At 32.6% G+C, this 14,216-nt stretch overlaps 4 protein-coding genes across 5 annotated transcripts; all 4 read right to left on the bottom strand.

Annotated features, from left to right (window-relative positions):
- Positions 1-534: 534 nt before the first annotated feature.
- LOC146951037 (uncharacterized) lies at positions 535-1,618 on the bottom strand. The gene is made up of 3 exons (XM_085741584.1): positions 1,515-1,618; positions 1,073-1,423; positions 535-990 (listed from the first exon to the last, which is right to left on the bottom strand). Exons 1-3 carry the CDS (start codon positions 1,584-1,586, stop codon positions 715-717), a joined length of 699 nt encoding a protein of 232 aa, XP_085597710.1. The 5' UTR covers positions 1,587-1,618; the 3' UTR covers positions 535-714.
- A 773-nt stretch (positions 1,619-2,391) lies between these two features.
- On the bottom strand, positions 2,392-3,320 carry LOC146951038 (uncharacterized). Its single transcript, XM_085748703.1, has 3 exons — positions 3,198-3,320; positions 2,766-3,116; positions 2,392-2,640 (listed from the first exon to the last, which is right to left on the bottom strand). Exons 1-3 carry the CDS (start codon positions 3,318-3,320, stop codon positions 2,392-2,394), a joined length of 723 nt encoding a protein of 240 aa, XP_085604829.1.
- Positions 3,321-4,630: 1,310 nt separating this feature from the next.
- On the bottom strand, positions 4,631-5,958 carry LOC146951039 (uncharacterized). The gene is made up of 2 exons (XM_085748704.1): positions 5,528-5,958; positions 4,631-5,426 (listed from the first exon to the last, which is right to left on the bottom strand). The coding sequence occupies exons 1-2, from the start codon at positions 5,914-5,916 to the stop codon at positions 4,631-4,633; spliced, it is 1,185 nt and encodes a 394-aa protein (XP_085604830.1). The 5' UTR covers positions 5,917-5,958.
- Positions 5,959-8,625: 2,667 nt separating this feature from the next.
- LOC146951040 (uncharacterized) lies at positions 8,626-11,476 on the bottom strand. 2 transcript variants are annotated; one of them, XM_085747003.1, is made up of 10 exons: positions 11,317-11,476; positions 10,811-11,078; positions 10,502-10,720; positions 10,322-10,412; positions 10,085-10,223; positions 9,837-9,994; positions 9,617-9,737; positions 9,356-9,526; positions 9,176-9,256; positions 8,626-9,078 (listed from the first exon to the last, which is right to left on the bottom strand). In XM_085747003.1, exons 1-10 carry the CDS (start codon positions 11,452-11,454, stop codon positions 8,782-8,784), a joined length of 1,683 nt encoding a protein of 560 aa, XP_085603129.1. In that variant the 5' UTR covers positions 11,455-11,476; the 3' UTR covers positions 8,626-8,781. The 2 variants fall into 2 exon arrangements, with proteins under 2 accessions (XP_085603129.1, XP_085603128.1); XM_085747002.1 differs by having other exon boundaries at positions 10,502-11,078.
- Between the last annotated feature and the right edge of the window lie 2,740 nt (positions 11,477-14,216).

Here is a 14,216-nt window from a genome sequence, read left to right on the forward strand (position 1 = left end):
CTACAAATACATTGGGCCGACCCTGCTCTTAGACATATATATTAGGTCACATTGTCGGTCAATCATGTTACACCCCAAATGTCAATCCTGATCATGAGATAGTACGTTAAGAACAATCACATATTTGATGAAATACGATTTGGATATAAAATTTCTAAGTGGAATATTCTTCATCTTATAATTCGATTTTATAAGTGTCGAATGAAGTCCAACTTATATTTTAAGAGCAACTATCTATCCTTTATTCTTCTACCACCTTTCTCTCTAACTCACTCTATTTGGTATCTCTCTCATCATTCGCTCTTCATTCTAAACATTATTCTCTCTCATACCTTGTCAAAATTTTCTACAAGGTCACTAGTAACAAACCCGTGCATCCGCACGGGTGATGGTTGGTCGGGGATGATATATGCAGTTGGAAATTGTTGTATATAAAAATTGGATTCAATAATTAAAACATGCAATGGTTAATATAATATATGAATGTTACATATATTGCAGTAAACTTAGTATTGAATAATAAAACAATAATAATTCAAACCGAAGATAAATAAAAAAGTCTTTATGTTACATATATTGCATTAATGAAAATAACCATAATACTGCAGGGAAAATAAAAATACAAATATAAAAAGAGTGGAAATGGGAAAGTGATTTGAGGTTTTTTTGATGGCTGATGAAGTAGATCTCAAGTGATGATGGCAGTAGAACTGACTAAGCAGAAGCAATAGAAGATGTAGCTGGAGGATTGACTTTATACACATGACATTTAGCATTATCTGAAAGGCTCAATTTGAAGCGTATTGTTTGGCCAATTCTGAAGTTGTTGGTTTTGCAGAAATGATCCCACAAAATTCCGATTTGTGTGGTCAATTTTCCATCATTAAGTAAGTAGACCTTAAATTTCTCTTCATTGCCATTATCAGCACAAAGTTTAATATCCTGGAAACCATATTGCTTGAGACACATTCCAAATTGTTCATCAACTTGCTGTATAAAGAATTATAATATGATATTTAAAACAAAGAAAAAAAAAGGAATGGAGTGAAAAAAAAGAAAAAAGAATAAAAACCTTCATGGGGCTGAGAAAGTCATCTTCAGTAAGGAGAGAATCAAAATATGCAGTGTGATTGTTGATTGTGCAGCGGCTGTGCCATGTAGGTAAGTCATTATGTGTATATATTGTTTTGAACATATACACTGAGAACAAATTATTTCCGTAGTAAGCAAAAACAATTTCAACATTTTCAGGAAGGTCATTAAATTCCTTAAGTTCAGTCCAACCATGAGTAAGCAAAGGGTTAACCAAGCTTTTGTTGAAAGTTAAAATGTGACCTCTGTTTTCTGTATTGAGAAGATGCCATGAAGCTGGTAGGTTAGCTAAATTTTCCTTCACAAAAGCTGGTTCAATTTGAGGATGCATCTAAAGAAATAAGATATAATAATTGATAACGATAATAAGAATTAAGCAATAAAAAAGAATTGAAGTAAAGACCAAAATATCATGCATAAACCTGTTCTTGAACCTTCACAACCGAGAAATATTCAAGTGGGTCTGTTTGAAGCAAAGATCTGATTTTTTCCATTGTCTTGTTTATGGCGTGAGTTGAAGAAAAAGGTTGTCAAATGGTGAGGATGTTGAATGGTGTGTATTGTATACTAACCAAGGATAATTGATTTTATTTTAATATTAAAAAGGCAGTCCATATGATATGTAAGAATAAAGTTTAGTATATGAATTACACCACTGAATAAAATTTGTATGGTTGTAGCAGGGCGAAAAAATTAAATAATATGGTTGAATAATTAAGTTTGTAGTTAAATTCCTTATGAACTTTATAATACTTAAACCATTTTATAATGAGTGTATCTTTAGGAAGAAAAAAAAAAGTTTTCAAATTTAATTTCACTTTACATTATCAATAAAAATTTAATTATTAACTTCCAACTTACCGTCAATAAATACTCCAAGTTTTGTCTCACATAATTTTAAATGATGGTTTAATTTTGTATTTATGTTATAAAGTAAGAGCAGTTGAGTAAAAGCAGTATATCCAATGATGATTTCATTTAATTTCTTAATCTGTGTGCAAAAAGGATAAAGCGATAATGAATTTGAAACGTATTTAATTTCTTAATTTTAGAGATTGGTATATACTTTTTATCAGTGCAATGGATATATGTATCGAACAGGAAGTAAAAATATTTATAAATGATATACATATAAACCTATTGCGTATAGTAATAATAAGTTGATAAAATTACAGTGCAACGTATATTAATAAGGAAAAAAAATTGGCATGCTATATAAATAAATGAATAGAACATTAGAAGGACATGATCAAGACTTGTAAAAATGAATTAGTAGTAGAAGTTAATAAACTTATCAAATTAAATTACAAATACAAATTTTTTTGCCATGATCGAATCACACTTAAAATCCAAATTTGCGTCTGGCCGAATATTATTGATTGAACGGAAGGATTTCCATCCACTTCCAATTATCGCAGTTACTTGTTGGGTTTGAAGATTTCTTTTCAATATCAATTTGCACGTTGTGATTGTGTTAGATCGTCCACATAATCTTAGGCATTCATGGTTGGTAATACTTAGGAAATCACTAATATCAGATGGTAAAATCTGCAAGAAAAAATTGATTATTATCATATAGAGAAAAATAAATAATGTTGAAAGATATATATATATATATATATATATATATATATATATGATATATATATAATATAAGAGGAAAAAAAACATACCAGTTTGGAGTTCATTGGAAAAGTGTTCGGAACGTTGACTTCAAATGTAAGATTTCTAGTGCTTGAGGTAGTTAATCTATGGTACCTTGGATATTCAATATTTGTGGTAGAACCTTTGAAAAATTTAATTTGGAAAACACTATTACCTAAATATGTGTAAGCCATGAGTGGATTTGTTGTGATATTATAGAAATTACGGAAGTCGTGCCAACCGTCAGCAAGAATTGGAAATATTAGACTATTGTTAAAAACAATTTCATGACTATTGCCATAACCATCTTGTAGGTACCATAATACGGAGAGATCATTATAATGTTCTGCAATAAAAATCGGATCTAATTCACAAATTATCTGTGATATAAAAAATAGATTGTTAGTATATAGACATTTAATTTGAATCGAAAAAACAAAGAGTTAAAAAGGGAGTAATACATCTGTACAAACAGCAATGAAAAATGGTCTATTAGATTCAAGTGTCATTGTTGGAGCAACACTGCAATTGACGGAAATTTGATCTTGTTGTAGTGTAGTCATAGAAGATGAACTTGACTCCATTTTGAAAAAGAGATGATGAGGAAAAATTAGTAAGTAGAGTTGAATTGCAAAAATTATATAAATAATGCGGTATACATAATAAGTTGAGATAGATAAAAATGTCGATTTTGATGAAGAATATAATGAGAGAGAAGAATATAATTTCAATAGCTGTATTGAAAATTATCAATTTGACATAAAGTAATATAAAAATATAGCATAGGTTGTACTTGTGAAATTGAAAACACATAAAAGTAATGGAAGCATTGTATTGGAATGGACATTTTTGATGCATGCTTGATTAGATGGCACTACAGAGTTAATATATTCGGTGTATAAGTGAATAAAATTAAACATAAAGTTGTGAAAGAGAATTCAGTGGTGGTAGAAAAATTTCGTAATAAGACAAACAATGCATTGGATATTGTATTTATTTGTTGAGTTGTGTTATCTGAACATTTATATATGTGAAAATTTTTATAACAACCCAAATTTTACTAATAAAATGAGATATTGGTACAAAAACTAAAGTAATAGAGAGAAAAAGTAAAAAGGTAATGTGAGTATGAGAGATAAAATTGTCACACAATTTATAAAAAATTGTTGCAAAAATATAATTTGTCTTATTTCATCCGTTTCAAAATAAGTGTTAATTTAGCCAATTGCACATATATTAAGTAATGAAATAATGTTGTCCAAAGATATGATACTTTTACTAAAATAACATTGGTAGTTATTGGTGCATTTATCATGATTATAAATTAAAGTACTACTTTGAATTGTGGGTGGATAGTAATAATTAAGGAAACTATTTGAAAAAAGTAATTAAAAGTACGTTGAAAAGTGAGAATGACATTTATTTTGAAACAAATTTTTTTACTAAAGCGACATTCATTTTAAAACGGAGGGAATATATATAAGAAAAATGGTTGTTTGGGATGATAAACTACCCACGTCTCTATATATAAACATAATTTTATTTGATGCAAATGATACTTACAGTTATATAATTGAGATTCATATATAGTGTTGTCTATTCAATAGGTAATAGACCTGCAAAAGTAAAAGGAGATTCCTTACATAATTTGATTTGACCAGTCAATATAAATTGGAAAAAGTTTATTAATATATGTAATATGGCGGATAAAAAATGAATGCCGATTTAGCCAATTGCAAACAGATTTAGTAATGGAAAAAAGTAGTACAATGTCATAGGAATTATACCAAATTATCATAATCAACTATTGGTTTGTTTTTTATTAAAGAAAAAATAATGATTTGGAAGTAGTATAACATAATAGTAATTGAATGGTACAATTGAAAAGAAAAAGTTATTGACTGGTAATCTCAGGCCAATTAGGATTACATGTAAATGTAATAAAAAAGTCTGGGAATCCAACCATACTTGAAATAGCCATCCCATCAAAATACAATTGATCCATGTATCTTTTGCTGCCTACAAACGTTGAGGGCAACACTACTCTTGTTCCTTTTATTGTTTGTGTACCTTGATTAGCACCAGCAGTGGATTCAGTTAGTTGCCTGTATTTACCTACTCTTAATTTTGTTTGATTTCTTCTTAACCAAGTAAGTCTTTCTGTTTCCATCATTGTGTAACCATCTACCAAAAATTGCTGAAAAAGTCTTCTAGAACATATTAAAGTATGTGCCTCAAATTTTCTGACCACGATACGGAATGAGAGCCATCCTTTAATAGTTAATCGATTTCTTCCAGTAACAACAGTATCATCTTTGTACCTTAGCAATATTCCAGGGCGGTAACCATCTTCTCCATAAGGGAAAATAAGGGGATATTGAAAACCTAGATAGCTTGCATGAAACTCATCAATTCTTTGTAAATGTCCACTTTGACCTTGCATTATAATATCTCTCTTTGCAGCTGAATCGATATCACCTACAATTAGTGCTGCAACCTCAGAAACTGTAGGTTTGTTATAAACCCTACCATCACTCTTCCTTTCAGAAATGAGTTTCAACTTAACATGCTGAACAGGGCCATCCTTTAAAATATCTCGTGCCATTCTAAAAGCTTTAGCATGTACATTATTCTGATCAAGCATTGACTTCAATTGCTGCACAATCTTCGGGTCAAGGTCTTTGTTGTTCCTGGTATTCCAATAAAAAAATTGTAAAGTGCATAAATAAAATAAATATGACTTGATAGGGTAAATATAGATATAGACCAAAAGTTATATATGTTTACTGACTTGAAAGTGGATATTCTGTTAGCAATTTCATTATCTGTGTCATAGATATATAGCTGTGCAAATTTTGGTCTTTGTCCTGCTAAGGGTAACATGCTGCCAATTCTATGACAGGTCTGTCCATGCAGTCTCAATGTGGGTGGACCTCTGCCTTTTCCAATGTCGGTGTCCATACTCATACCAGGTGAAGTAAAAGAAAACATAGCATTATATACTCTTGCGTTTGCTTGGTAATTCTTACTGTCTCTGCTTTGATGATCAAATAAGAGATGTTTAAGTAAAGGTGGAGGTTGTTCCAGCAGTGGTAGTTGAACATTACCAGTTCCACAACATAAGCTAAACTTTGGCTGTGTTGTGTTCCTTGATTTTTCTTTCCTCTCTTGATACCACATTAAAGAACCACAATATTGACACTCCCAAACTGGATCACCTATATCAAAGTACCCTATGCAGATATAAAGTATATTAATATGTATTTAAATGTTATCATTGTAATATGAATAGACAGTATTTAAAAAAGAGAACATTTTGAAATTGTAATACATTGTAATATACCTTCAGCATGGTTGTCTTGTTCAATGTCAATTTCTTCATCTGAAGTACTGCCTGAGTGATCTGTGTTGGTACTCTGATCAGAGTCAGAGTCTGAATCCGTATCATTACCATTAACATTAGTTTGTGTTGCAGTGTTGCAATGAACAGGCCTGGTCCTGAAGTATTCAGCATCGTTGGCAATAGATGTACTCCTTCTTCGAACTTGAGCAGTTGAATTAGAACTTTCACCGACGTGAAAATTAGATGATGGATAATAATGACCATGATCAGATTTGGATGTTGGTGTATTACTCACATTATTAGGCACATAAGGATCACTTCTGGTTGTATGTGAAGTTGGGAGGTTATTGGTCTTGTTTGAAGCCATGAATGTGGTTGAAGAGTTATGAACCATTGAGCCGTTGAAATGATGTAATGGCTCAAAAGTAGGAACAGTGTCTTTTGTGTTGGCATTTCTGCTGTTTCTACATAAGAATCCCCTTGCGAAGCAATCAGGATTGGATGAGGCAGTTTTGGTGTATGTTTCAACATTAGAAGTTGAAGATTTGATTGGGAAAGGTTGTGTAATAATGGTGGAGTTGTTTTGAGTAGCAGGCGTTTTTGGAGGGTTATTTAAAGCTGATTTGTGGAAAGTTTGCTGATTTTGATATGTTGGCTTAGTTAATGAAGCCGGAAGTATCCTCTTATTAAGCTGTTTCATAGATGGAGATGGGAGGTGATCACCATTACGGTTATCAGGTGTTTTTTTCCATACTGGCAACATTAGGAATTTGGGAACCAGTTTGTCCAGGTTGCACCACAGCATCAAATTGGTGAAGAAGATTCGAGCCATGTAGGCTTGTTCTTCCAACATATGGTATAGGTACGAAATTTTGGCTTGACGTTGGATTAATTTGAGTGTTAAATGTGGATGAGGTTCTATCAGCAAGAGGTTTTGATGCAGTTGACTTAGCTATTGATGTTGGAAACGTCTGGTTGTTGATTGTTGTAATGGATGAAGAAGGGGTGTTATGAACATATGATATATCAGGTGTTTTGCGTTTATTGGCAACATTCTTATTGGCAAAATTATTATTTTGGTGAGCAGTTGATCCAGGTTGCAAAGTTGCATCAAACTTTGCAATAAGATTTAACCCAGGTACACATCTCCTTCCATAGGTAGGTGGGTGTTGGATATGATGATCAAGTTGTGAAAACTGGGTTTGATTAGCAACGGATGAGATATTAGCGGTGTTTGTTGGATTAATCTGGCTGTTAAGTGTGGATGAGGTTATATCAGAAAGAGGTTTTGATCTAGTTGGTCTTTTTGAAATATTACCTTTTTTTTTGCAAGTTAACTTCCTCTTGTTTCTAGCTTCTGCAGAGCTTGTTTGAGGTGATACATTATCTTCATCCATTTCCTGCACATATATGAATAAAACAGATCAGGTCCGCATATATCCTCAAATGGAGAGATTATTATGGATATAGTTGAAAAAATACCTGGTGTCTTCTCTCCACTTGGTACTTATATTGAATAGATTCAGCCTGCAATCAACAAATGTACCTTGCTGGTATGTTCTATGATTGAATGAAACTTCTTCATTTCATATATCACATTTGTTGTAAGATAGTTGAAAGATTGAGTTAGATCCAAACATATAATCCATATACAAATTAATTAGGTGGCAAAGTGAGACATTGCATATAGTTTTTTTAAAAAAGATTAGTATGAAAATGTAGACATGTTATGAGAGTAAGTATAAACCAAAAGGACTTGTAGAAACAAACATGAAGTTAGTAAAAGATGTATAAGCGTGCAGCTGAGTACCAGCCAACACTGTTTCATCAATTAATGCATGGTAGATAGGGTACATTTTCCAAAGTTCAAATGTCTTGTCAAACAGGAAGTAGTGTATTTTATATGTATTTATTATATAAGTTGTAAAGTGTTGTGGAGTCAGGAAAGAAGTATTATGTTGCTTGTGAGTATTATTTTCAGATTTAATAATTAGTTTCATACAATGAGTTGATCAAAGTACCTCAGATAACTGTACAGTGGACATTCAAGTTGCATTGACATACAGATATTTTGAATAGAAAACCGACTTTAATACCAAATTGTTCTATAAAAACAAAAATTATAATGAATAATAGTAGACACTTAGTTTATAGTAGAACAATATAGTTTAGAGTAGAAGTATAAGTGAATGAGAGGAAAAATATGATGTATGTATATGTATATGTATTAAACGATTCAGATGAGGGATTAGAGTAAAAATATGATATGGTAAGTTCATATTAACTTTTAGAAGGATCCATTAGAATGGAATTCAGTAGAATATTATCCTTGTCTTGATACAACAATATGTTGAGTATTTTGGGAATGGATATGATATTATGCCATGAAGTTATAACTTCTATGGTAAAAAATGAGTCATAACTGGACATGATTGAGAATCATTTTGTATAATTAGGATAAAACATTGTTACATATAGAATTCAAGTCTACAGAAGTTTTAAATAGATAGAAGTTACATAGTAGTTGATTAAATAAGTTATATAAATAGTGAAATAATATAACAGCATCATTGATTGGTAGTAAAGTAGCAAGTTATGTATAACTTGGGAAACAAAAGTTCACCAAGTTAATACGTTTTCAAAATATTACAAAACAGATGCTATAGCTAAAAGTAATAATAATAATAATGCAGGTATGTAGGTCACTTCTTCTCCTGTTTGATTAGCTTCACCCTTTTGGATGAAGAGTGTTTCGCAGGAGGCATTTCATCATGGGTGCGTGGCGGAGGAACAGGAAATGTGGCCTTAGGAGTTTCTGGGGTTGTTAGAGTGCGGGCTGGTGCAAATGATGGTTCAGCAAGCAATATGTTGTTCAGAGGGGTGAGTTGGGAAAGACCATCCCAATCAACCATTTTGTCAGCATTGTTGGGGTTGCTAATAGGTGTGATCTGAGATGATGTTTGATCAGGATCATATTCAGATGTTCCAGACATCCCTTCCTGCAATTGGTGATTTTGTACGGCATAAAGGTTAATTCGTTTGTTATACGCAGGGACTACAATAGAAGTTGTCCTCAAATATAATGATAGTACTTACAGCTGGAATGGTATGATCTTCACTTTCAAGAGTGTTTGAAATCTGAGGAACTTCAATTGGGTCAGCACGTGGTGCAACAGGCTGCATATTATAGTTGTGATCATTATAGATACGTAAGTGTCTCCTAATATGAATAAAGTTGAACTACATATTAGGTGATAGTTATATAATTAATATTACCTCAACAATAGGGAACATAGAAATGATTTGATCAACAAATGGTTGCCCTACCCGGCAACACACCACAGAAAATGACTTCCACCTGGGTTGCCACTTGACCTTGAAAACGAAAGTCTTTTCAGCAATGTTATCAATGATCATAGGATACTCAAAGCGATTAGTTATGCCAGCCTGAGGTAACAACAACAATTGTTAAGTAAAGTTATGAAATGCAACGCGAAAGCAATGTTTAAAATTCAAATAACTTAAATAGGAATAGACCTGAATCATGTCACTGCGGAGCTGTGTTGCTGAAAGACCCAACAATTGAGCGACCTCACGGTCCCAAAGAACAAATTTAGCCTTTGTGTTCTCGTAAGATACATCAATCTCCAACTTGTACCTAACAGCCATGTGATATCATCAGTTAAGTGTCTTAATGTTTAGGTTACCTTTAAAAAAGTTGCGAAAGATAGTATAAATCTTACGGTAGAATACTTACTTGACTACCTCAGTTTCGGTGTTGTGTCCAGAATCACATGTATATGGAGGATTGTCACCTTTAGCAATCTTATTACACTTGCAGCAAGCCAAATAGTACCAGCCAAATTTGGTAGAGTTTACCTTCTCAACATGTGCAACAGTGACACAATAGGATATCTGGATTTTCCAAATCATAAAGTATTGATAAATGCAAATAAATGTGTGGAAAAAAAAGCAACATATTTAGTAGTGATGCACTTATTAAACCTGATCAAGTTCCATGATCTGAGACAATGGCATAATCATTGGCTCGGACAACAAATCAGCTTCAGTCGACATCTGAGAACCACTTGATTGTGTACACACAATCTGACTTTGGGACTGACTTAGGTTTTCCTTAGGCAACCTACATGGATTGTGTATCGATATAAACATACTTTAAAGTACAATAACATAAGACAAAAGTATGGAGTAATGTAGAGTCATTAAAAAATTAGACCAGACCTTTCCCTAAACTGATTGATCTCAGGAATGTCGTCATTAATAAACAACTTGGTGAAGGAGTAAGTGTTAGAAATGCTGAGTGGAAAACGACCTACAACTGAGAGTGACATAAGTAGTAAAGAACCAATTTTAAACACATTACTACCCTTCTAAATTGTAGATGAAAAAATATAAACAAACCTTCTTCTTTGACTTTGCCATACTTCAGCATAACTATTACTGGACCATGTTCTTTCCTCATATTGTTGTAGTGAATAAAGGTCCCAGCATAGGACTCCCATAGAGTGCAGTTAAGAGTGACATCACTCAAGTCTCTCAAAGTAAAGTTTACCTGAAGTTTCTTCCCTGTACCTTCATGGAGCTGGCAATATCCCATGTCTTGAACCACACCGATGACATCTGGACATAAATCACACATAAACCCATTAAACCATATTCTATAAGTCAGGCATGTTAACAGAGTTTTGAAAATAAACATAAGACACTCACGATATAAGATATCAGGCCGCCATTTTCCAGAGATAATTTCAGCTAAAGGTTTCATTTTCAGTGGAGGATTTGGTATGTTGTGAACATTTACATCAGTTGCTGTTGTCCCGCCAGTCCATTTCAAACGGTACTTATGATCGGATGATTTGAAGAGCAAATCATTGGTACCAACTTGAAAGTTGCTCAATGTGTAGGTGTTGTTCTCTTTCAGTATCAGGTCATACATAGCTTTGTATTCAGTAGGGATCGCAACATGAATATCATCCCCCTATAACATATGTTGATTGTTAGTTTATGGAAGCAAACTTTGTATGTTAAAGTAAGTAAGGAGAGACACATATAATTATATAATCATTATTATTATTTTTTCAGAAAAATTATATAATCATAGATGTATGTTAAGATAAACACAAAACCTTAGCATGTAAAAGTAATTGTTATTCAGGTATGTTTTATCCTCTACTAAGCATCTACAATATTAAAACAGCTTAAGATAAACACAAAACCTTAGCATCAACGATAACCATTTCCAAGTGCTCCTTCCCATCCTTAACAACAACCCATTTGTCTTTCACCCTCACAGCCAGCTTCCAGAAATCCTTCTTTTGGTTAATATCACCGATATATTGAATTGGTCTCTCCATTGTGATTCCTCTGAGAATAAACATAAATACATATGTTAGATGTAAACTCAGATCTAAAAACGAAATCGGAATGACATAACAACACACTAACTTAATGAAAATAATTGGTATTCAGATTCATGATAGATGAGAGAAGTGGCTACCTCAAAGTTGAAGTGTGAAAATATGAGTTTGTGTGTTTAGAGTGTAGTAATATATTGTGTGTGTAGTATATTTAAAAGTAGCAGGACAGAATAGACTTAGGTATGATGATAGATATTGATAATAGTGAAGCAGTTTGATTGATTGGGTATCTGACTTTCTGTATTATTACAAAAGGTAACTTAAACCAATGTAGCTATTGTATATTTAGTCAGCATTAAACCGGGAAAAGCATTATGAAGTGCAATGTAACCAAACAAACATAACTTGATACTTAGGTGTTAATTTAGTTACAAAAAGCATTATTTAGACTTCTTTTACCCCTTAATTTAGGACGTGGCAGTTGTATAGGATGTCCAGATTGGGATTTTCCACAACATTGAATCTTCTTATATTAAGGAGGATAGTTTGTTTTGTAACCAAAAATCTAAATGCGTAAAATTTGACAGTACTTGACAATCTCCTTAGGTTAAAATGATATTATCTTATTTTCTTAGGATAAATTTCCCACCTAATTAAATTAAATGTACATCAGCCCGTAAGTTCATTTATATACGAAAATTGAAGAGATAAGCTTAGGGTGTGTTTGGTATAAAAGAGAAGTTGTGAAGAGAGAAATAGGTGAGAGTTGTGAAGAGAGAAAAAGGTGAGAAATAGAGTAGATTTGATGAGTTGTTTGGTATAAGATAAAGAAGAGAGAAATTGAAGAGATAGAAGTGTTGATTATTTTTGAAAGTACAATAATACCCTTGAATTAAAAGCACATCCCATTTTAATTTAACTATTTATTTTTCAAGAATTAATTTAACTAATTGATTACTTGATTTCATTTGTATTAGATTTATAAACTAGATCAACTTAATTAATTATTTTTGGTGTGAACATGTATTAGTTTAATTATTATTTTTAAAATATAACTTATATAAGATACTATATTTAATTTGGACAAGTACAATGATGTTATTTTGCCAATGACCTTGTAACATGAAGAGAGAGAAGGGCAGCTTAGGAAATATCAAACTTTCACAGATCTCTCTCGTCTTTCTTCGCATGCATGAGAAGAAAAGAAAAAGCGCGGGCCCCACAACATTTTAGTCTTTCTACTCTATCTCTCTTCTGTGCCAAACGAAAGAAATTGCTTCTCTCTTCTGCATCTCTCTCTTCTGCATCTCTCTCGTCTCTATTTCTCCTCAAACAAACAGACCATTAATGAGAAAAAAAAAGTTGATGAGTAGCTTTCTAAGACTTTGTTTGCGAGTTGGGTTTTGGAGGGGAGGGGAGGGGAAGGAAAGGCTTGTGGAGAGGTAAACCCTTGTTTTGGAGTTTTAAAAAAACATGGAAAGGTTTTGGGGGGTTTTGAAGGGCTTCATTTGTCCAATTTTAAAGTTCCCCCAAATTAGGGGGTTTTGGGGAGTTAAACATACAAATTGACAATTTTGTGCTCATAATAATTCAAAATTCCAATTATAATTTACAAGATAAATTACAAAGTATAACACAATGTATTGATTTTAAAAGAAAAAATGGTAAAATAGTAAAATTATAACATAAGCCCTCCATCTCCTTTCCTTATTGGTTTCTTTAACTCCCAAACAAGGGGAAGGTTTTCCCTCCTTTCTCCCTTTCCCTCCCTTCCCTTCCCTTCCCCTCCTAAGCCTTTCCTTCCCCTCCCCTCAAAACTCGCAAACAGAGCCTAAGGCTATGTCTACGAGTTTGGTGGAGAAGAGAGGAGAAGACTTGAGAAAAAAGGAATGAACCAGTGGAAGAAATAGAGGAAAATGGGAGGGGAGGGTTTTGGGGTTAACTTTTCTTCATAATATTAGATCCTCCTTATTTGGGGAACTAAAAAATTGTATTGGAGGAGAGTTTTGGGGGGTTTTGAAAAGTTTATATGATTTCTTCAAATTTAATCTATGTTGTTATATTATTTTTAAAATTAAAAATATAATAATCATATGCATTAATTTATCATTCTCTAAAAAATTACCCTTTAAAAAATTTGAAAAATTTCTTCATTTTCCCTCATATTTTCCACCCATCAAAACCTTTCCTTCCCCTCCCCTCCCCTTCCCTCCAAACTCGCAAACAAAGCCTAAGAAACTAATCATGAAAACATGACGAGCCTTTTGCAATCTTAACATCACTGACTCCAAATGAAGAAGATGGCAGTTTGAACTTTGAAGACAAGCGTTGATAATCGAGTTGTTAATAAAATTCCTATCAAGCCTATATATTGTGTCTTAATTATAAGTTTGAAATACTGGAAAAATTAGGAGTGATACTAGACTTCAAAGACTATAGCTAGAGGCCAACTCTGTGCAATTAATTTGTATAGAGAAATGATATTTTGACAACCACTTTTTGACAATTTTTGGACAACTTTCTCTCTCATACTCACATGATGTTGTTATCCTCTCTCTTCCTTTTTCCCTCTCCATTGTTTTTGACCAATAAGAAGTGAGAAAAACAAGGTTGTCAACAAAGTTGTCATCAAATGGATGTCAAAATATCATTACTCGTTTGTATATTATGTGTTAGACACATAGTCAAAATTGAATGGCAAAGGGTTGAATTATGATTTAGAACTCAAATTATTAATACTATGATGATAGGCTTACCTA

Source organism: Medicago sativa, chromosome 2 (assembly GCF_051527215.1).
Source record: "Medicago sativa cultivar Bolivia chromosome 2, Bolivia_mono, whole genome shotgun sequence".
NCBI classification, from domain to species: Eukaryota; Viridiplantae; Streptophyta; class Magnoliopsida; order Fabales; family Fabaceae; genus Medicago; species Medicago sativa.